This window comes from Leptopilina heterotoma, unplaced genomic scaffold (genome assembly GCF_015476425.1).
Source record: "Leptopilina heterotoma isolate Lh14 unplaced genomic scaffold, ASM1547642v1 Lhet_32, whole genome shotgun sequence".
Classification (NCBI taxonomy): domain Eukaryota; kingdom Metazoa; phylum Arthropoda; class Insecta; order Hymenoptera; family Figitidae; genus Leptopilina; species Leptopilina heterotoma.
In genome coordinates, this window is record NW_025111017.1 from 2295854 (window position 1) to 2319566 (window position 23713).

Below are 23713 nucleotides of genomic sequence, written 5' to 3' on the forward strand. Positions count from 1 at the left end.
AATTTTGAAAAATTAAAAATCCGTTTTTGAAAAAATATCATCTTTGATTTTTTTCAAAATTTTACTAAATGTTAGGGCAAATGTGGTTTACATGTCCTGTAAGTTTCATCCTGGGATTTCAAAGGGATTCGGAGTAAAATAATAAAACGTAACCACATATTACGAACATATGGGGCAAAATTCCTTAGCTGCCCAAGTCAAAAAATAAATTTTCTCTAAACTTTGTTAAAATGTTACTATTATTAGTAAAAGTGCAAATATTAATTTTTATTTAATTTCATAAAATATTTTTAAAGTTATGGAGTTTTAAAATTTTGATTTTTTTGAAAATATCTTTGTTCGATTCAATATAGTGACGCGCTCCCAAGAAAGGTACCTAAGAAGCAAACGACTTATAGGTTGGGTTCGAGTTAGATTTACCTTGATTAAAAGTTCATTTTTAACTATTTGAATTTGAAACCAATATTCATTAAATATTTTGAATATAATGAAGACTTGAAGACCAACAATTTTTAATTAATAACACAGGCACACAAAAAAAGTGTCGTGGCCGAGACACTACAGTAGTATATTCCCATGTATTTTTGGCCGCTGAATCCGAATCCGAAGTTCGAATGCTCAAATTGGTTCTTCTTTTTGAGTTATACTCAAAAAACGACTCAAAACACAAATTTGAACCAAAAGAATTAAAAATTTTTTTTGTGACATAACAATAGCATATTTTCATGCATTTTCTTCCCGCTGAATCCGGATTTGAAGTCAGAATTGACAAATGTGCTCAAAATTTTGAGCTGAACTCAAAAAACTACTCAAAAAACCGAATTAAAATGACGAAAATAAAAAATTTCTTCTGTGACACTGCAAAAGTATATTCCTATGTAATTTTTCACGCTGAATCCGAATTCGAAGTCAAAATTGACAGATTTGCTCAAAATTTTGAGATAAACTTGAAAAACGACTCAAAAAACCGAATTAAGATGAAAACAATTTTTCATGACACTACACTACTATATTCCCATGTACTTTTTCCCGCTGAATCCGAATTCGCAGTCAGAATTGACAGATTTGCTCAAAATTTTGAGATAAGCTCAAAAAATTGATAAAAAAGCGATTTAAAATAAAGAAATGGAAATTTTTTGCTATGACACTACACTACAGTATTTCCATATATTTTTACACTCAGATCTCGCATTTGAAGTCAGAATTGACAGATTTCTGACTGATTTGCTCAAAATTTTGAGATAAACTCAACAAATCGATAAAAATGCAATCTAAAATGAAAAAAGGAAATTTTTTGCTATGACACTACACTAGTGTATTCCCATGTATTTTTTCACTGTAATTCCGAAGTCAGAATTTTCAAAGTGGCTCAAAATTTTGGGTTTTATTAAAAGTGCTCAAAAACATGCATGTAAAAGGGAATTTTTGTCGAAACCTTATGTTATAATAATGGAGGGTTTTGGTATTCAGAACGAATCGAGAGTTACCTCACTCAATCAACTCTGTCTTAGCTTGTCATATATTTGACGAAAATTTATTTCGCTTGTACCTGTAACCAGGGTTTGAGTTCTAAAAAATTTTGTGCCAATCTGATAATTCTAATTTCGAATTTGTATTCAGCGTATATAAAATTCATGAGAATACACTATCGAATACCAAAAAAATAAACTCTTTTGCATTAAATTAAATTTTGAGCATTTTTGGATTTAACTCTAAATTTTGAACCAATTTAATAATTTTAACTTTCAATTTAGAAGCAGTTGTAAAACCATGAGAATATACAAATGTAGTGTACTATCAAGAAAAGTAGAGTTACTTGACTTTAATTGAGGTTCCGGATTATAAAAGGGCACTTTCAGCATTGATTTTAAATGGTAAAAGTGCTCTTTTAAGATGCGGAGCCTCAATTTTTGTAACTTAACCCATGAACGCCCACCAGGACGCAAAATGTACCATGATTTCACGACTCCTATTTTGTATGAAATAATTAGTTAAAAATTTAAGGAAATACCATTTCCGACGTAAAATTTATCGCTCTTTCTGAATAAGAAGCTAAAATTTGTTTATAATTGTCTCAAAAAAATTAATAACAATTTTATTGCAAAAAAACACACTTTTTTATGAAAAAAAAATTTTTCAATTATTATTTTGACATGGAAAACTAAAGAATATAGTCTCCAAAGCACAAAATATCGCGTCCTCGAACTCTCAGCTATAAAAATCTATAATTACTTTTTATGTAATTACAGATGGCGGATATGAAAATGGCCATTTTTCCAAAATGCAAAAGGCCGAAAAAAATTTTCGGGTAATGTTTTTCAAAAGTTAATAGATTTGATTGAAAATGGTTACTCGGGGGTTTTTGGGGTCGCTGATTACGAATCTGATGTTACTTTTTAAAAATGGCGGATCCAATATGGCGGACATATTTTTTAAAAAGTGATTGGATTTGCTTGAAAATAGTTACTCGGGGGTGTTTAGGGTCGCTGATTACGAATCTGATATCACTTTTTTAACATTCAAAATGGCGGATCCAATATGGCGGACAATTTTTTAAAAAGTAATTGTATTTGCTTGAAAATGGTCATTCCGGAGGTCGACGTGCAAAAAAGCCACTTTTTTAATTCTATTTAAAACTTTTTTTTTATTTTGCCTCAAAAAATATAGCCACTATCATGCAAAGTGCAACAAAAGGACACAAAAATTGTGCATTTAATGTGGCATATATATGTGCGTCACTTGTTTTCAATCAAACCACGTGTTGTGTTAGTCTCTTTTTACCATTGTATAAAAAAATGTCATAATTATATAAGTGTCATAATTATCGTTGATTCAGATTTAGAAAGCAGAATTAAAATTTTATATTATTTATTTAAAAAAATATTAAAATATACAAAAAAAAATTTAAAATAAAAAAACAAACAAAATTTTAAAAATAAAATTAAAAAAAGTAGCTTTTCTGCACGTCGACCTCCTTGTCGTAAGAGCTGGGCAACGTCATTAAAATTTTGTTGACGGCTTACGGACGTGGAGGATAAACATAATATTGTTCTGAAGTCAGATTCGTAAATAATATCGTCAAAAACCGCCAAATGACTATTTTGAAGCAAATGCAATTACTTTTTAAAAAATTGTCAGCCATATTGGATCTACCATTTCTAGTTTTGAATAAGTGACATCAGATTCGTAAACAGAATCCCCAAAAACCCCTGAGTAACTATTTTTAAGCGAATCTAATCACTTTTTAAAAAATTGTCCGCCATATTGGATCCACTATTTTGAATTTTAAAGAAGGGACAACAGATTCGTAATCAGCATCCCCAAAAACCCCCGAATGGTTAATTTAAAGCCAATCCAATCAGTTTTTAAAAAAATTAACAGCATATTGGATCCGCCATTTTGAATTTTGAAAAAGCAATATCAGATTCGTAATCAGCCTCCTCAAAAACCCCTGAATGACCATTTTTAAGCAAATCCAATCACTTTTTAAAAAATATGTCTGCCATATTAGATCCGCCATTTTGAATTTTGAAAATGTGATATCAGATTCGTAATCAGCGACCCCAAAAACGTCGAAGTAACCATTTTCAAGCAAATTTAATCACTTTTTAAAAAATTTTCCGCCATATTGGATCCGCCATTTCTAATTTTGAAAAACTGATATCAGATTCGTAATCAGCGTCCCCAAAAACTTCCGAGTAACCATTTTCAAGCAAATTAATTAACTTTTTAAAAATTTGTCCGCCATATTGGATCCGCCATTTTGAATTTTGAAAAAGTGATATCAGATTCGTAATCAGCGTTCCCAAAAACCCCCGAGTAACTATTTTCAAGCAAATCCAATCACTTTTTAAAAAATATGTCCGCCATATTGGATCCGTTATTTTGAATTTAAAAAAAAATAACATCAGATTCGTTATCAGAGACCCCAAAAACCTTCGAGTAACCATTTTCAATCAAATCTAATAACATTTGAAAAACATTACTCAAAAATTTTTTTCAGCCTTTTGCATTTTGAAAAAATGGCCATTTTCATATCCGCCATCTTGAATTTAATAAAAAGTAATTATGGACTTTTATAGCTGAGAGTTCGAGGACGCGATATTTTGTGCTTTGGAGACCATATTCCTTAGTTTTCCATGTCAAAATAATAATTGAAAAATTTTTTTTTCATAAAAAAGTGTGCTTTTTTGTAATAAAATTGTTATAAATTTTTTTGCTTATCTCAAAATTTTGAGCAAATCTGTCAATTCTGACTGCGAATTCGGATTCAGCGGGAAAAAGTACATGGGAATATAGTAGTGTAGTGTCATGAAAAATTGTTTTCATCTTAATTCGGTTTTTTGAGTCGTTTTTTGAGTTTATCTCAAAATTTTGAGCAAATCTGTCAATTTTGACTTCGAATTCGGATTCAGCGTGAAAAAATACAGAGGAATATACTTTTGCAGTGTATTTCACAGAAGAAATTTTTTATTTTCGTCATTTTAATTCGGTTTTTTGAGTTTAGCTCAAAATTGTGAGCACATCTGTCAATTCTGACCTCGAATCCGGATTCAGCGGGATAAAATACATGAAAATATGCTATTGTTATGTCACGAAAATTTTTTTTAAAATTTTTTTGGTTCAAATTCGTGTTTTGAGTCGTTTTTTGAGTATAACTAAAAAAAGAACCAATTTGAGCATTCCGACTACGGATTCGGATTCAGCGGCCAAAAATACATGGGAATATACTACTGTAGTGTCTCGGCCACGACACTTTTTTTTGTGTGCCTGTGTAATTGATTCTCTTTCTGTATTTTTACTCAAAAAATTTAAAACATAACCTCAAATTTTTTGCTTCTTAGGTACCTTTCTTGGGAGCGCGTCACATATTGATAAGTAAAATTAATCAAATTTAAAGTATGAATAGTGATTTTTAAAAGGGGTTTTTACGGACTATAAGCTGGTGATAAAAACAAAATTGTTTTCTTTTAATTTGACCTTGAAATTTAAGGTCAAATTATTAATTTCAATATACAGTAGAACCCTGTTAATACGATTCAGTTTAATACGATTTCTCGCTTAAGACGCTCATTTATGGTGGTCCCTGCAATAAAGACATACATTTTATATCCCGCCTAATACGTTTTCCCGCATAAGACGCATTCTTAGTGCGGTCCCTACAGAATCATATTAACCGGGTTCTACTGGGGGTCGATTACGTAACTTTTTCCGATTCCAAATTTAGATTTCACATTCCGATTCCACTTCCAACATTGCGATTCCACATTTAGATTCCACTTTAAACATTCCGATTCCACATTCAATATTCCGGTTCCACATTCTGATTCCACTTTCAACATTCCGATTCTACATTCAATATTCAGATTCCACATTCAATATTTCGATTTCACATTCCATATTCCAATTTAACTTTTAACCTTTTAACCCATTAAGGACCAGACGGACGAAAAATTTCAATTGACTTTGAGGACCTCGTTTTTTATTAAAATGCATATAGAAAAATTGACACATACCATTTTTAATGTAAAATTTACTCCTCTTTCAGATTCGGCAGTTAAAATTTGCTTATACCAAATTGTTAAAAAGTTATAAACAATTTTTTCCAAAAAACACGATTTTTCGAGATAAAATTTCATTTCAGACTTATTTTCACCTGAAAAAAGTAGGTGGATACTCTCAAGAGCTCAAAATATCGCGTCCATGGACCATCAGCTAGAAAACCCTGAAGCGACCAATTTTTTTTTTTAAATGGCGGACGCTAATATGGCGGCTAAAACTAAAAAAATGACTCACATACACAGGTTTACAAATTAAAAACTTTTTTTTTCCAATCGAACAAAACAATTTTTTTTCGAATAGTAGATGTTTTTTGAGTAAGAAAATCATAGTTTTAATTTTTTTCCCTAGTGCAGTTTTTCTGTAGCTTCAAATTTTCCATTTTCGAGGTGCGAAGCCACTTAAACTTACCTGTAGGAAAATTAGCTTGTCAAAATATAATAAATGAGGTATCATTGGAAAGGTTATTAAATTACCTTTCGATCCATAGGTCACAGAATAAAATTCAACAAAAATTTAGAGAGTTACAGTCGATTAAAGATGAAATTTCATGACAATTTTGATGATTTTTAGACATTTGAGTAACTTCTAGTATTTTTTTCTACATCAAACAGGAAAGAATGTTTAGGTTTTAATTCTTTTATTGATAGACTATATCATTACACAAATTTTGAGCCCTTGTGGACCCCGATTGGATTAAAAATGACAATTCTACACTAAATGTAGTGAACGAAACTACATTCTTCATTTTTAGTATCCCTTAAACATTTGCAGCAAAAATTGAAGTAATAAAATTTAGTTAAGCTCTAAAGTTACTAAAATCACTAATAAAGGATTTCTGAAATCGTAGATTTCGAATCCAATGTTAGTTTTATAAATTTCAAAATGGCGGATCCAATATGGCGGACAAGTTTTTAAAAATCGATTACATTCGTCTTAAATTCGTTACTCGGGGGTTTTTGGGGTCGCTAATTACGAATATGATGTTAGTTTTCAAAAATTCAAAATGGCGGATCAGTTTTGTAAAAAAAATTGGATTCACCTAAAACTCTCTACTCGGGGTTTTTTTGGAGGCGCTTATTACGAATATGATGTCAGTTTTTAAAAATTTAACCCTTAATGCGCACCCTGGATGTTCGTCACTCATATACTAGCTTTTTACTCTAATATCTCGTTTAAATTCGTAAAAATTGAACATGTATCGCTATTGGAAGGTACATTTTGTACTTAACATTATATTCTGTGAGTGACGTTTTTCTCCTAAGTGTCTTTGTGTATTTGATAACTTTATGAAGTTGACGGCGAAAAATTTCTATGTGGCTGATGCCCAGTTATCGGTTTAAAGTAATTTCAGTAGTTTAAGAAATTTTTTTGTAGTTATTAAGATTAAATAAATCATTATGAATCCTTTTTTTCTTCAAAATAGATGTACTGAGCTACATAAGATAATTTTTATAAAAGATAATATCCTATTCCAGCTTGGAGAGCACACAGTAAAGCTCCCGGGTGTCGCACACCCAGTGTGAGGTTTAAGGATGGATTCCTACACAGGGAGAAAAAACAAGGCCGTGACTTCAATTCATGCCTTTTTCAGGTAGCAGTTGCACCCGATTTCCTGATGAATTTCTTGCGTTTAGCGGTTTGGCCACGCCTTAGCCCATATTGGCCTAAGCTCGTTGCAAGAATCTCACCGGGAAAAACCGTGAGCGTCCTGCACTTGTACTGTGATAATTTTCACACGTTAAATGTATATTTTTTCATGGGAAAAAGCCTTGTTTTTTCTCTCCGTGTATGTGTGCGCTTTAAGAGCGTTCGATGGTCTCTGAAATTTGTACGAACGAGTTTTTCTCTGCACACAAGCAATTTTTGCAGAATCTGAATGCGAACCATTGACACAAATCTTCTTAATTACCTAAATCCAAAATATTTTTTTAATCCATGCAGAAACGCGGTTGCAAAATGGGAAATGCAAAAGCAACAGAAGTAATGTCATAACAGGCGACAAGACGTTTGTTACAACCATTTGTCATTAGAGGGCAGAAGCATGCAGGGAGCGTAAAGGCACAGCTGTCAAAATGATTCGCATTACATTACTCTGGCCTTTCCCATTTTGCAACCGCGTTTCTTCAAGAATTAAAAAAATATTTTGGATTTACGTAATTAAGAAGATTTGTGTCAATGGTTCGCATTCAGATTTTGCAAAAAGTGCTTGTGTGCAGAGAAAAACTCGTTCGAAAATCATTGTTTACCAATTTCACGTCATTTAAACCAGACAGTGCCGTATTTGTTAGGTGATAGCAGCTTGTCGAATATAATCTAGAAATTTCAGAGACCATTAAACACCGTTAAGTGTTAAAATGTCGAATTTGTTTAAAACTCGTCACTCGGGGTTTTTTGGGATTACTGATTATAAATTCGGTGTTAGTTCTTCAAAATTTAAAATGACAGTTCCAATATGGCAGAATTTTTAAAAAATTATCCTGATTGACCTAAAACTTTACTTCTGGGGTTTCAAGGTCACTGATTACAAATCTTATGTCAGTTTTTTAAAATTCTAGTTCAGAGTTTTTGAGGTCATGTTCGTAATCAGCGACCCCAAGAACCCCCGAGTAGAGAGTTTCAGGTGAATCCAATTAATTTTTACAAAACTCGTTTGCCATATTGGATCCGCCATTTTGAATTTTTGAAAACTGACATCATATTCGTAATCAGCGACCTCAAGAACCCCCGAGTAACAAGTTTAAGGTGATTTCAGTGACTTGAAAAAGTTGGAGCACTATGTTTCATATGTGAGTCATTTTTTTAGTTTTAGCCGCCATATTAGCGTCTGTCATTTTGAAAAAAAAATTGGTCGCTTTAGGGTTTTGTAGCTGAGAGTCCATGGACGCGTTATTTTGAGCTTTTGAGAGTATCCACCTACTTTTTTCAGGTGAAAATACGTCTAAAATGAAATTTTTTTCTCGAAAAATCGTGTTTTTTTAAAAAAAATTGTTTATAACTTTTTAACAATTTAGTATAAACAAATTTTAACTGCAGAATCTACAAGAGGAGTAAATTTTACATTAAAAATGGTATGTGCCAATTTTTCTATATGCATTTTAATAAAAAACGAGGTCCTCAAAATCAGTTGAAATTATTCGTCCATCTGGTTCTTAATGGGTTAATTCCACTTGCAAAATTCTCATTCTTAATTCAGATTCAACTTTCGATATTCCGATTACACATTCCACGTTTAGAGTCCACATTCCAATTTCACATTTCTCATTTCTATTCCACTTTCAATATTCCGTTTCCATATTTAATATTACGATTTCACATTACACACTCTGAATCAAAATTCTGATTACAAATTTCACTCCCATTTCCTCATTTACTTTGAAACTTACTAATTATTTGTAAATAAATAATTTCATCTATTTCTTTGTACAATTTCGATACAATTTTTCATCTATGCTACATAAATTCGACTTACTATTTTTCTTCATAATCTTTTTTGTGAAAAATTACTTTTTAATCAATTTGAATCCGGTCTGCATATTTGTCTTCTAATTTTGTTTAAGAAAACTCCTTACAACAATGATTCAGAAAAGCTCGTTTAAAATGATGAATTTTATGAAAACCCATGCAGCACTATTGTTATGTCTCAAATAATGAAACTAAACATAACCAAAATATTATTTTAATTTGTCCGGCATCGGTGATTCAACCTGATTTATTCACAGAGCAGAAGGCTCTGGTATTAAGGGACAGGTTTTAAGAGAGTAGAAACTGATGTTTAAAATATTATTTGGAAGTTTATTTGAATCCTTATTACAGTTGAGTCAAAGAGTGAGAGAGCAAACAGATCCAGAAGTCTTTGAAACACTGGAACAAAATTAAGAATCCGTAAGGGAACTAGTAATGAACATGAGATAGATAAATATTTGACTTTGTTATTTACCTTGATTATGTCCTGGGAATGTTTGAGTGAGATTATGAGTGCTTGTCGATGAATTAATAAGTACTCCGATAAAGGTGAAGATGTCCCCAGTGAAAATGTTGTCGGGCCAGAGTAAAATGAAGGTCCGGAGTCGAGGTGAATAATTATCCTCAGGTTCTTCTAGATTCCACAGACCAAGAATTAAGGAGAGTGAATCCGGCTGGTATGTTAAAATCCTTTATTTAGGTAATAGCAATCTCCTTGTTGTTTACAGATGAATAATCCACAATGGAACGTAGAGTGACTCGTAGCACGAGATGAAATAGAAAGAGTAAAGTATTGTATACTAACTCGGAGAACACACCGGACGGGAATTAACTTGGTAGCGGTTTCTGCACTGTCGCGAAGAACACAAAGTGATTGACACGACTTCTTAACTTGGTGGCGATTTCTGGACTGCCAGATTCGGCAAGGGTGTCCCTTTATATAGGTGTCTTTCATACGGGGAAGTTTATCACCTTTAGGTCGAAGTGATAAAATTTTTATTACATAAGTGGAATCAATACAAGACTCGGCACTTGTCATCTAGACAATACTAGAATGACTCAGACAGATGAACAAATTTGGCGCGTGTCATCCAGACAAGGACCTCTGATCAATATTGCTTTGATTAGAAAGGAGTAAGGATTCAGATTCCAGTTTTACAAAATATTATTTTATGAATATAAAATACGTCGCGATGACGTGACACTATTTACCAAATTAAAAAAAGTGATTATAAAATATGATGGTGTTATGCATGTTTTTTGTAGATTACTCGTTGAAAGATACACTTAACTTCAAAATTTAAACAAAATCGGTAATAAGTCTTCTTTCTAGAGACAGAATATTTTCTTGATTTTTTTTAGGTTAATTGCAGTTATTTCATTTAAAATTAAACTATTAACTTTTTTTTATTTCTCTTCTTGGATGTCTCGTGAACAATTTCTCATAGAATAAAACTTAGTTTTGTTGATAATCGTCGTTAAAATTAAATAAATTCTTCAAAAATCTTTTTTTTTGCGATTTTTGGTTTATTCCTTAAAGTAAATGTAGAAATTCGCTAACTAATGTAAAGCGTTTTAAAGAACATATTTCTTTTCTATCGAAACAAAGAAAAATAATTATAAGTTTCCTGCTTGATCACAAAAATTTGGCAAGAGGAAAACTTAATGATGTCAATGATAATAAGAAGAAGATGGTGATAATCTCAAACTAGAAGAAATAACTAAAAATGATTTAAAATTAAATTCGATAATTATTTTGCAGTTATATCAATTTTCTTATTCTTACCACTTTTTTATTATTTATTACTATTATCATTATTGCTACTATTATTTATTGTTTTTTTTATTAAGTCATTATGTATTTTTATTATTTTTTATTTATATTGCATTAATCATGTAAATGATTCTAACAAAAAATTGTGATATAATTAATTTTGGAATTGAAAGGAGTAATTGAAAATTATTTGAAAATATAGTTAAAAAAGATTTTGCTTTAATGTCTATTTTTTTTCTTATTATTTATTATAACAATTATCATTATTATTCACTGTTCTTTTTATTTTATTGTTATGTATTTATTTCATTTTTTTATTAAAACGGTTACGTAAAATGAAAATTCACAAAATTTTCTGCGAAAAATACAAAATTTTCAGAGAAATTTACAAAAGCCTTATTCAAAAGTCATCTCGGTTAATCTTTACATTTTTTAGTGAATAATTCGAATCTTTTTACGATTTAGTAAAAATATTTAATGTGGAATGGGAATATTGAACGTGGAAATTGGAATGTTTAATCTGAATGTGGAATGCAAACATTGAATGTGAATTCGAAATATTAGAAGTGGAATCTGAATGTGGAATCGGATTATTAAAAGTGTAATTGAAATGTGAAATTGGAAATCAGAATATTGAATGTGGAATCGGAATATTAAATGTAGAATTGGAATGTGCAATCGGAATGTGTAATCGGAATATTGAAAGTGAAATCGGAATGTTGAAAGTGAAGTCTGAATGTGGAATCGGAATGTTGAAGGTGTAATCGTAATGTGAAATCTGAATGTGGAATCGGAATGTTGAAAGTCGAATCGCAATGTGGAATCTGAATATTTAATGTGGAATCGGAATGTTGAAAGTGGATTCTGAATGTGGAATGTGGAATCGGAAAAAGTTACGTAATCGACCCCCTGTATCTCAAAATCGGTGATTTTTATGTTTTTCTAATCTATCCCAATCGAAAGCTTACCTTTTTTCCTATGAGCCATGTAAAAATCAAAGTGGGACCATGGAACTTTTTAAAGAAATTAATTATAAATCATCATTTTCTATGTAAAATAGACGCAGAAAAAGAGTTGGCTGCCATATCCAATTAAATAGTAGCTGGAGCGCGATCCAATAAATTGGTTAGCACATCCAATTATTGGATACTGTTTCCATGCGAAAAGGTACCCCAGCTATCGCAGAGATAATGCAGCTAAAAAGTTAAATGTAGCAACCAACAAATAGTTGCCCCATCCAATTAATTGGATCGCGCTCCAGCAACTATGTAATTGGATATGGCAGCCAACTCTTCTTCTAAGTAATATAATTATAATGATAAATTATTATTAAAACCCCTTTACAAATCACTATTCATACTTTAAATTTGATTAATTTTACTTATCAATATATTAAATCGAATAAAATATTTTTTCAAAAAAATCATAATTTTGAAACTCCATAACTCAAAAAATATTTTATGAAATTAAAAAAAATTAATATTTGCACTTCTACTAATAATAGTAAAATTTTAACAAAGTCCCTTTTTACACAACTTCATCAAAATATGTTTTCATGAAAATAATATTGAATTCTTTTAAAATATATTCTGTTTAAATTTAAATAATGTTAATAAAATTCAAAATGTCAAATTAATTAATTATTACTAATTAACAATAAAAATTATTACCAAAATAATTGTTTTTAACAAATTAAAAATATTTCTAACTATATAAAAATCGACATAAATTAATTAGTTAATTTTGATGTTTCGAATATTATAAACAAATAATTAACAATAAACAATTAACAACAATTAGAATTGATTGTTGAACAATTAATATATTAAAATCCGAAATTATTAAATAACAATTGTGATTACTTGTTTTATTAATTAATAGAATGTTTAAACAAATTATCCATAGTTTATTTTTAAATAAAATATTAATTAACAAATTATTATTATAACTATTAAGTAATAAAATAATAATCAGAATGTTATCGAATTAGTTATAATAAACAAATAATTATTGAAATCATTGATTTTATTGTTGTTATCTTTAATAATTCTGAATGTTTAAACAAATTATTAACAATTAATATTTAAATATTGTATTAATTAACAAATTGATTACACAATTATTTAATAACGTAAATTTCATCGAATTGTTTGTATTAACTAAATAATTAATAATTTCATAATTGGTAATAATAATAATTGCAATTGTTAAAATAATTATTATAAACAACCGTTTATTATTATGTTGAATGTTTTAAATTTAGAAATATGTTAAAATTAAGGAAAAATGCTATTTCTGTAAATTCTAGAAATTGGAGTTGGAAGGGAGATGAAGTTGAGGAACGATATGACTCAGCCCCTTTTCAAAGATCCTCCTACGCTTAAAACTGATAAAAATGGGACGGACCCAAAATTCGCCTATCAGGCCCATTTCTTAATGCATTTTCTCTCCATTTTCTTTTTCTTAAACCAATCCTAAAAATACTCAACCTCTTTTTCCCTTTCTACAATATTTTCATCCCCGAATTTTCCTCCCTTGAGAAAATCAGAATTGGGAACTGTTACATAAATATACGTGTTCCTTAAGGAAAATTCAGAGCTCGAAAAGCTATGAACTCAAACTAGAGTTCTCGAACAATTATCAACTATAACTTAGAGTTCTCTTTAAGTTCTAGTTCAAGTTCAAAATTCTAATTCAAGTTCAAAATTCTAATTCAAGTTTAAAGTTCTAGTTCAAGTTCAAAATTTTAATTCAAGTTCAAGTTCTATTTCAAATTTTAATTTAAAAATTATAAAAAGAATAACAAGTCAACATCTACAACTTCATCCCCGCTTCCAGTTCCAGTTTCAACTGAAATTTATCTTTAAAGTGTTATTAAAAAGTGAGTAACAAATTAATTTTGCTGTGTTCTTTCTTTTCCTACTTTCTTTAAAAATATTTTATTTTACAAAATTCCATACGTCTTATGTAAATGTATGGAATAGTTTCTATTAAAATTTTTATTTTACAAAATTCCATACGTCTTATCGACGGTTTAGAGTGCAAACCTGCTAACTCACAATTATGAAATTTTTCAGGAGAAGGAAAAAACTTCTCAAAAGAAATCTTATTGGTGTAATACAAAAATGTAAAGTTTAGGTGTCTTATTTTGTCATATTTTTTCATACCAACTACAAAAAAAGAAACAAAAAGTAGTACTTTCTTCAAAAAAAGCTTTTTTGGGATTTAGCAGGTATTTTATAATGGAATCAACATATGATAATGGACTTAGCAGGTTTTCGCATAACAGCAGTGTACTTAATTCCGAATGTATTATCAGAATAATATTAATTATTTTTACAAAAAGGAAGAAAAAAGAAAATTAATTCACAATAAATATAGTATTTTGACCTTTAAACTAAAAAAAAAGTTGTTTGTTTATTTAAAAAACATAGATTACTTTTCTATCAATATAAAACATTTATTTATTGATACAATTTAACACAATTAAATACAACATTATTTAAATTATTTATATTTTTTAAACAAATTCCATTTTAAATTTTAATTAAAACTCTTTTAAATTAATTAAAATAAGTACATGAAAATAAAATTATTGTTTTCAGTCTCAACATTTCAGTTAAACAAATTTTATTTTAAATTTTAATTAAAACTCTTTTAAATTAATTAAAATAAGTACATGAAAATAAAATTATTGTTTTCAGTCTCAACATTTCAGTTAAACAAATTTCATTTTAAATTTTAATTAAAACTCTTTTAAATTAATTAAAATAAGTACATGAAAATAAAATTATTGTTTTCAGTCTTAACATTTCAGTTAAACAAATTCCATTTTAAATTTTAATTAAAACTCTTTTAAATTAATTAAAATAAGTACATGAAAATACAATTATTGTTTTCAGTCTCAACATTTCAGTCATGAGGTAAATCTTCATAATACTTGTGATAATCTTCAGGTAAAGTGCTTTTTATAAATTGCAGGTTTTCAAACTTTCTAGCTGTAATTTTCCTTCTGTTTTGATACAGATTCTTTAGGCGATTGATTGGCAACGGAATCGTCGTTTTCGATCTTCTTTGAGGAATCATTTGCCACTCATGAGTGAATCTCAATTTGAAAAATATTTCACCATTTGGAGTGTAGCGCAAAGCTCGTATATCGGTTACTTTTGCATCACCTTTACCACGACCAGGGCGAATACTTTTATAAAACTGAACTTCATCAAATGTCTTGAAAAATTTGAAGTTTAAGTACGTTACGTCGTAAGGTTTTGGTTTCTTTCGAGCAACTTTGCAAATTCCTATATACTCCGCAGGAACATTAATAGTTTTATGTTTGAGAGACCGCTCAATTGTGGCGTGAATAGAATCAGCTTCCATTTGTGTGTGCCCGACTTCGAGAAACTTTTGTTCAATTATTATATTATGATTCATTGCTGTGCACAACAAAGCATTGGACAACGCACAGTTTCTATTTTGATATGTGCACCCATCACTATAAAAAATTACTTTTTGTTGCCTGGTTGGCCCTGTTTCTGCTGGTGTGATTTGAGGAAGAATCTTTTTTTCAAGTAAATCAACCCATACACTGGCAAAGTCTTCCGAGGTTAATCCATCTTCGGTCTCGTTCCACAAATAACAGAATCCGTCTTTGTTCTCCAAATTAAAAAACGTAAGATTATGTATTTGGAGTTTTGTTCTGTAATATAGGCTACTGATGTTTGACTTAGGTGCCATCAGTAAAGATTGTAAATCAACTGTAAAAACGAAGCTTTCTTCATTTTTATCTTTATTCTTTTCAGCTCTTGCTTCTTCTTTCTTCATTTGATGCTCTGTATAAGTGTCTTGAGATAGATTGCCAACTTTAAATAAAGCGCATTTTTCACACTGATCTTTTTTAGGAAAGAACAGACCAAGGTTTTTGCAATTAAAAACTTCATAAAAAACTGCAATAGACAGAGGTTGAACGTTTTGCGATTTACACCAATCGCCTTTGTAAAATTCGTAAAGAGCTTGTTTCGTTGTCCACTCTGGCAATAAATATTTCTTCGTGGTTTGAGAACGACAATAATGTGATTCCATGGCGGGCAAAGTATCAAAAAAATTTTCAAGCTCTTGACGTTCTTTAACAAAAGGTTTAGAAGTAGATTCTGCGATGATATTAGAGTCATTACTATCTTTGATAGGATTTATTTGTTTGTTTTTCCACTTCTGTACAGTCCATCTGCCAATTACAAGAGTATTTAGAAACATAGTCCTGCAGACTTTAAGAAGCTGATCCTGTTTTTTCAAGTGGTAAATCAAAGACTGTCTTCTCCTAGAATCTTTCTCTTCTTTTCTTCCTCGTGGTCGCTTAATAAGTAAAGATGTCACGAGAACATCAACGTAAACCTTTTTTTCACTCCAACTCATATTCCAAAAACTTTGAAAAATACTCATTCTATCTTCTTCGGTAAAATTTGAACACTGTAGTGATCCATTTGCAGTTTTCTCACATTTACATCTCATTTTTAAGGTTCTTGCTTGTTTTTGAACTTCATAATCCCATGTTTCTTCTTTCTTTTTTCCGTAATATTTTTTTCCAGTTTCTCTTAGCTTCCTATTTTTCTCAGCAAACCAGTCAGATTTTTGAACTTGTTCCCTTTTTTTCTCTTATTACTTTTCTTCGGATATTCATAATCAGACTCAGTGTCCGAATGAAAACCATACGGAACTAATCCACCTCGATCACTTTCATCTGATATCGGGTCTTCTATTGCATCAATTACGTTATTATTGTCCATTATCCCATTTGCATATGTAATAAAATCCAAGCCCTCACAGCACCGGGATATTCAGGATATCCCAGAGACGTCCTGGGGATATCGATTTGTTTTCGGAAGTTTGGATATCCCTGGATTATCCTCTGGATATCCATGGACGTCCCTAGGATATCCCAGAGATATCCAAACTTCCGAAAACAAATCGATATCCCCAGGACGTCTCTGGGATATCCTGAATATCCCGGTGCTGTGAGGGAAGTACTATATTTTTCGACGATAGCAGAATGAATTTCGATAGAAAAATATTCTCAATAAGCCATCTGTAATTAATAATAATTTTAATTAATTTAAAAAATAAATTTAAAAAAAAATATTTTTAAGCTATCTGTAACATTACAATATATAATTATTAAATATAAATACATAGATTATTCATTATTAATAAAACATACATACAAGATGTTAATTAATTATTATTTATTAAACATTTTTAACTAAAACTAATTATTTTGTAACTGGAACTCTTTAAGTGAGCTAAAATCTGCAGATAAATCTTCGTTGTTGTTAAAAATCTATTTTATTTTTAGGTTATGTCAAATAATTATTTTTATTATTATTTTTTATAAATTTTATACAGTTGGTTGTTTAACTGTAATCTCGTATTTCTAATGAAAATAAAAATATTCCAAAAGTCATTATTTACATTTTCGTGTGTTGTTTGAATATTAAAAGTTACTATATATTAATTTTAATAATTTATTGAATTAGTAGAAAAAGTTTAATAAAATACAGTTAAAAGTTTATAAAAGGTAAAGTTAAAATAAGAAACTACTAAATTTTTTGAGAAAAAACATATTATTTGTCTGTAGAAATACTCTATCATTGAGCATTTTTAGGTTATATTCTTTCAGAATAAAACTTTCAGTATATATGTGTGTTTTATTAATAGAATAACGCGCTGCTACTTATTAATAACAAATATTTACTTCAAAAATATATTTTAATTGATATCTCATTCACTTAAAACAACAGAAATATTTCAATACAATTATTAAGAAACGTATCGCAAAACTGCACTAGCAGAAAAGATAGTTTACAAAGTGACATATATATTACGTGGAGTTAGCAGTGCTGTTTCACAGGTATGGAGTTAGCTGTTTTGCTCACAACACTTTTTTAGCAATTTACAGACATAATTTCGTTAAACTGTTTTTCTTAGCTGATGTATCGCCTTCTTATCTATCAAATCCAAAAAAAATCTCAAAATCGATAAAAAGTGGAGTTAGCAGGTTTGCACTCTAAACCGTCGTTATGTGAATGTATGGAATCGTTTCTATTAAAATTCTTGTCGTTTCTTCATTAATTAAATCAAACAAGAGAAATAATTATTGAAAGTATTCCCAAGCTATTGGACGCAAGTCTAGGCTTAAAATAAATAAAATATAATTAAATTTAATTAAAATTTAATATTTAATTAAATTTAATAAAAGTATCATTGCGAACCATAATTTTGGGACGTAACACAGCTAAGGAATTTTGCCCCATATGTTCGTAATATGTGGTTACGTTTTATTTTTTTACTCCGAATCCCTTTGAGATCCCAAGATGAAACTTACAGGACATGTAAAGCACATTTGCCCTAACATTTAGTAAAATTTTTAAAAAAATCGAAGATTATGTTTTTTCAAAAACAAATTTTTAATTTTTCAAAATTTCAAAAAAGAAAAATTTTGAATTTTTTTTTATATTAATTTTAACTTAAAATATACTTAAGACAAAAGAAATCCTTTTTTTAAAATCCAAAATCGGTTAATTAGAATCAAAGTTGTAGCACTTTTAAAAAAAGAAGACAAAAATTTTGAAAATGCAATATTTTTGGTAATTTTCAAAATTTTAAAAAAAATATTTTGGTGGAGTTGTTTATCACTATAAAAATAATAAATTTACAAAAGTACTGAACTGAAGTGGACCCTTCTTTTCACCTTTATAAACCCCTTTTATTTCATCTCTTAAAGAAAAAAATTGTAAAACAGGAAATAAATTATTTTTATTTTTTTGTGCTTTCAATATAATAGCTCTATTGATATAGATATATTATTTTCTATTTTCTTAGCAAAGGTAGAGAGTTTTATCATTTATTACTTTTTTGGTAAAGATTTTTCACTTCTAGGGATGAAATAGGGGTGGTATATTTTTAATAAGGTTGTTTTTTGCTTAAATTGTGGGATTTATAATTGCAAATAGTACATACACTACCGTCGGAAATTGTGGGACATCACAATAACAGTGATAATTCTGTCGAAAATGAAGCTAGATTGTTCTTTTTAAATTGCATTGGAAAGCTTATTAAATTTCTAATGAAATGGCGCTATTTTAATTTGTATTGCATAAATAGGAAACAAGATATCATGTTATAAACGCAAAAAAATATTTTATTTTTTTGGAATTTCTTACCCTGACTTTGACTTCTGGCAAAATTTAGAAAAATTGATGAAAAAAATTTTTAATTTTACAGACTGCTCCTTGTAATCTAAACTTTAAATAGAGACCACGAACTGCAAACAAATATCAACCCTTATTGGGATCCACTTTTAAAATTAATTCATTATATAATTATATTTAAAAAGTGGATCTCAGTAAATGTTTACTTGATAAAATTAATTTTCGACCCTGCATTTCACAGCCACGCAACTGACTCATCGGCGAATTAAAGGAATCGATTATTGAAAATTTTGCTTCGCACGGTACTAGTTTTTTTCGGGAACCCGTTAATATTTTTTGCTGTTCTTGGTCTCTATGGAAAGCTTAGATCACAAGGAATAGTCTGTAGAAGTAGCAATTTTTGTCATCAACTTTTCTAAATTTTGCCAGAAGTCAAAGTCAGGGTAAGCCATTTACGAATGACTCTGTTTAGATACAAGAATAAAGAAAGGGACGATTTAACCCTTTTCCCTACATGTTCCCTGTTGGGTCAAAAAATCGACTATTCTTATCATTGTCCTGTCATGAAGTAGTAAAGTAGCGTAATAAAGAAAAAAAATTTTCCCAAAAGCGATAAAGGAGAAAGCATCGCGCCTCATTAGGCGTCTTACCGCGAGTGGAGCGAGCTATTTGCACACAACAATCCACGGAGCGCGATAACTACTTCTCACGCTCCCGAGGCGCGTTGAAACCTGCGAGCCCCCGCGCAAAGCGCGAAAGTGTAAGTGTTCGACTGTATGGGCGGGCAGATTTTTTATATTAGGTAAATTGACTTTTTTATTTACAGTTAATAAGCAATAAATAAAGATAATTGTTTCAACATATTACTCACCAATGTCGCCTTCACATATAACTAAAGTATTTGATGCTATTTGCTTAGGGTACATTGCAGAGACAAGAGCTTCAATCTGCTTTTCTTCGAGATTGCCCAAAAATTCGTTTTCCAATATTGCTGTTTTGACTTGCATTTTTGACCTTTGATTAAATTTTAGAAAAGTATTAATAGAAATAATAAAGTATATTCTTACAAAATTAAGAATTAAAATACATATAGGGAGACTGGGGTAAACCCGCTCACTATCGATTTTACGCTATGAACTCAACTTAAGATGGAGATATTGGTACTGTGAATAGTACTTAACATTCAACTTATATTAACGAACTTTCGATTAGTTTCATGAATTCAACATAGAATCAGAGGCGATTAAATGTTTTTAGAGGTGTCACAAAAAAATCGTTTTTTCGATTTTTAAGTTTTTCGATAATTATTTTTGAGTCTTAATTTATCTGGAAAATTTTTTTTGTTGCTATTGGATGTCCTTCTTCGAAGTACATATATAGTTTTGTCTTACTTCAAAAAGATTTAATTAAATTTATTCTGAAATGTGAGGAATACACTCGGGGTAAAGTCGCTTACGTGAAGTCGGGGTAAAGCCGCTCACTTAATTTTAAATTAAAACAATTTGTTGTTTATAGAATTGTTTATAGAATTCATAGTTTATTAATAATAAATCATACTTAAGACGGAAATAAGACGAATTTTAATATTAAAAACATAAAACTGTTTCGTCTTGAAAAGATAAAGTGAGCGGATTCACCATGGAAAACAATCTTGACAGATTAGGGATTTTCTCCCTATTTGTAGGGATTTTTTGGTTGCATAGGGACAATTATAGGGGAAAAAATCCATAGGGATTTTTGCAGGGAGACAAAATAATTTAATCACAACAGAAACATCTTTGACGTTATAATATAATATAAGTAAAAAATAATAGTTATAATAATCTGATGAAAAAAATCTGTAGTATTCTACTTTGTAATTTACATATTATGAACACAATTAGTGCAATAATCTTACATAATTGTTATATGTTCTTAAATTAAGGTTTTATTTTGTCTCAAATGACTAGGAGTGGGCGCGCGACGTGCGCCGTTTGGTTCTAGTAAATAAACAATTTCATTAACTGAAGATGCCACCTGTGCAAAGTAAACATTCTACTCAACGATATGTCAAGCAAAGCATAGGAAAATGAAGACATTTTTAAAGGTTATAATTCACTTTCTATTTACATAAATAAAGTAGTAAAAATAAATGTAAATTCTATTTCCAATATTCACAAACCAATTCAATAATAAAGTACAATTTATAGAAAATTTGTCGATATTTTTTTAAGTATTTGAAAATATTGTTTTGAAATTAAAATTGAACTATAACTTTGCGTTCAAAGAATAATCACCTCAAAGCATGATACATCGGTTGGGATACAGTTTTTCTAATATTTTATTGTCTAAAAATTTTTTTTCTAAGAAAAGTGAATTTCAAAAAAACTTTTTTCTAATAAAGGTGATTTTCTAATTTTTTTTTCTAATAAAAGTCATTTTAAAAAAATTTCTTTTACTAATAAAGTGTTACGGTCTAATTTATAAAATAGACACAGTTTACTTTTTATCACTTCTGAGAGTGACAATTTATTATAATACTCAATATTACACTTTAAGGGCAGGAACAAGACTGAGTTGCAAATACGTTTTGCAGCTCATGTTGGATATGAAACAATTCAGGTGGAGATATATTTTTTTGCTGACTATAACATCCCTCTCGCTAGATAGGATTTAGTCCCTAAAACCTAAGTTTTACATTTTTATTTAAATAAGGTTTAATATGTACTTCAAATTTCTATGTGGTTGTCTTTCGTAGAATATAACGACGTCAACATTACTCATTTTATTGTTACACATATTAGTCCTAATTTTTCTACTCAAAGATTTACATATTGTTTTAAACAATTAATTTAAATTTGTGATTGTTAACTTCATTTATGTCGAGTGGTAAATCGTAGTTTACATTTTGTGTTTACTGTATTTAATTCAGGTGTATAGTTGAGAGATACAGTTTTGGTTTTTTCTAACAGTGAATTACATTTAAAATCTTGTGATAACCTAGTGTGTATGATGTAATAGTATTATTTGTTGTCGCAAATGGTGTCTTGTCGTATTATTTCTCTGTAGCTTTAGTTAACCATTTTTTGTGCTTCTTTTTCCATTGATAAATTAATTTTGGGTACTTCAGAATTGGTGAAATCATTTTTCTATCTATAAATTCTTTAACTCGATTTTCAAAATATTTTAACCTGTTTTCTTTTTTGAATGGGGGTAAATCTTTTGTTAGTCTTGTTTTGCATAATTTTTCTTGAACGTTAGGTTTTATTGTAACATTTCCAGTTTCTTTGTTCTTTTTCCATTCTTCAAAATTTTGTGTTAAAACATCTGTTTCGTCATAATGTTCGGTTATAATATCATTTTTATTATCGCTTGTTTGTGGAATGTCATCAAACCTCTGTATATCGGGTGACATGTCTTCTTCTTCTTGTGTTGAATTAAGTTCATTGTCTTCTGATCTTTCTGCTGATGTGGCTTTTTCGCTGTCCTCGTCTTGTATTGGACATAATCTTGATAGGCAGTCAGCTGCTTCATTTTCTTTTCCTTTAACATATTCTATATCATAGTCGAACTCTTCTAAGCGTAATCTCCATCTTAATAATTTTGAACTAGGATCTCTTAAATTATGTAACCAAATTAATGCTTTATGATATGTCTGAATAGTAAAGGTCCGTCCCAATAAATATTGTCTTAGTCTTTTTGTAGCCCACAAGATTGCTAATAATTCCTTTTCTGCTGTATTGTAATTTTGTTCTGCATAATTTAATAGTCTTGAAATATAGCAACAAGGATGTCCATCTTGATAAAGTACAGCTCCTATTCCTACATTACTGGCGTCTGTTGTCAAAACAAATCTTTTACTAAAATCTGGATATTTTAATACTGGTGATTTACACAGCAAATCTTTTAATAACACAGCCCCACAAAAAAAAAAGTACACTGCGCGAAAGTCCACAGTACCATACCCCTATGTATTTTGATGCGCTGAACACGAATTCGAAGTCAGATTTGCTCCATCACGTCAGGATTTTTTTCTAACCTCAAAAAACTATTTAGATTTTATGTAATTTATGTAAATTACAAAATTTTTTAAAAATTGATTTGATTTGTCTCATACTTGTTTTTCGGGGGTTTTTAAGATTGCTGATTACGAATCTGCAGTCAGTTTTTAAAAATTCTAAATGGCGGATCCAATATGGCGGCCAAATTTTAAAAATTTGTTGGATTTTCACTTTACTTGTTATATAGGGGTTTTCGGGGTCGCTGATTACAGATTTGCAGTCAGATTTTAAAAAAACAATATGGCGGATACAATATGACGGTCATTTTTTTGAAAATTGATTTATTTTCCTTTAAAATGGGTACTCTGGTTTTCCGGATCACTGATAACAAATCTTCAATTAGATTTTGAAAAATCAAGATGTCCGTTTGAAAATAATGTAATTTTTATTTATGTCTGCTTATGGTAACGAAATCGTTTGTCTTCGAAAGACCTGTGCAGTGGTTTTCTTTTTAAGTTTACTCTTCCTGGAACAATATCCCTTTTTAGCATCCAACAATAGTCAGCCATCATATTTACGTTCCATCTGCCTTGATATCTGCTCTCCATTTCATTAATATCTTTATGAAACCGTTCTCCCTGTTCCTCGCTGTAGTCTCCTAAACTTTTCGGAAAGTAACTTAGATGTGAATGTAGGAAATGGAGCTTCAAACTCATCAAGCATCCCAATTTTTG

General features: G+C 29.7%; 1 protein-coding gene across 2 annotated transcripts in view; it reads right to left on the reverse strand.

Annotated features, from left to right (window-relative positions):
* LOC122504809 (cGMP-dependent protein kinase, isozyme 1-like) overlaps positions 1–20010 on the reverse strand; it is a 519664-nt gene extending 499654 nt beyond the window's left edge. For both annotated transcript variants that reach the window (XM_043616070.1, XM_043616069.1), the window contains exon 1: positions 19871–20010. In XM_043616070.1, the coding sequence (XP_043472005.1) occupies positions 19871–20006 (136 nt within the window). In that variant the 5' untranslated portion in view covers positions 20007–20010. The remainder of the gene's footprint in view (positions 1–19870) is intronic.
* Positions 20011–23713: the final 3703 nt, after the last annotated feature.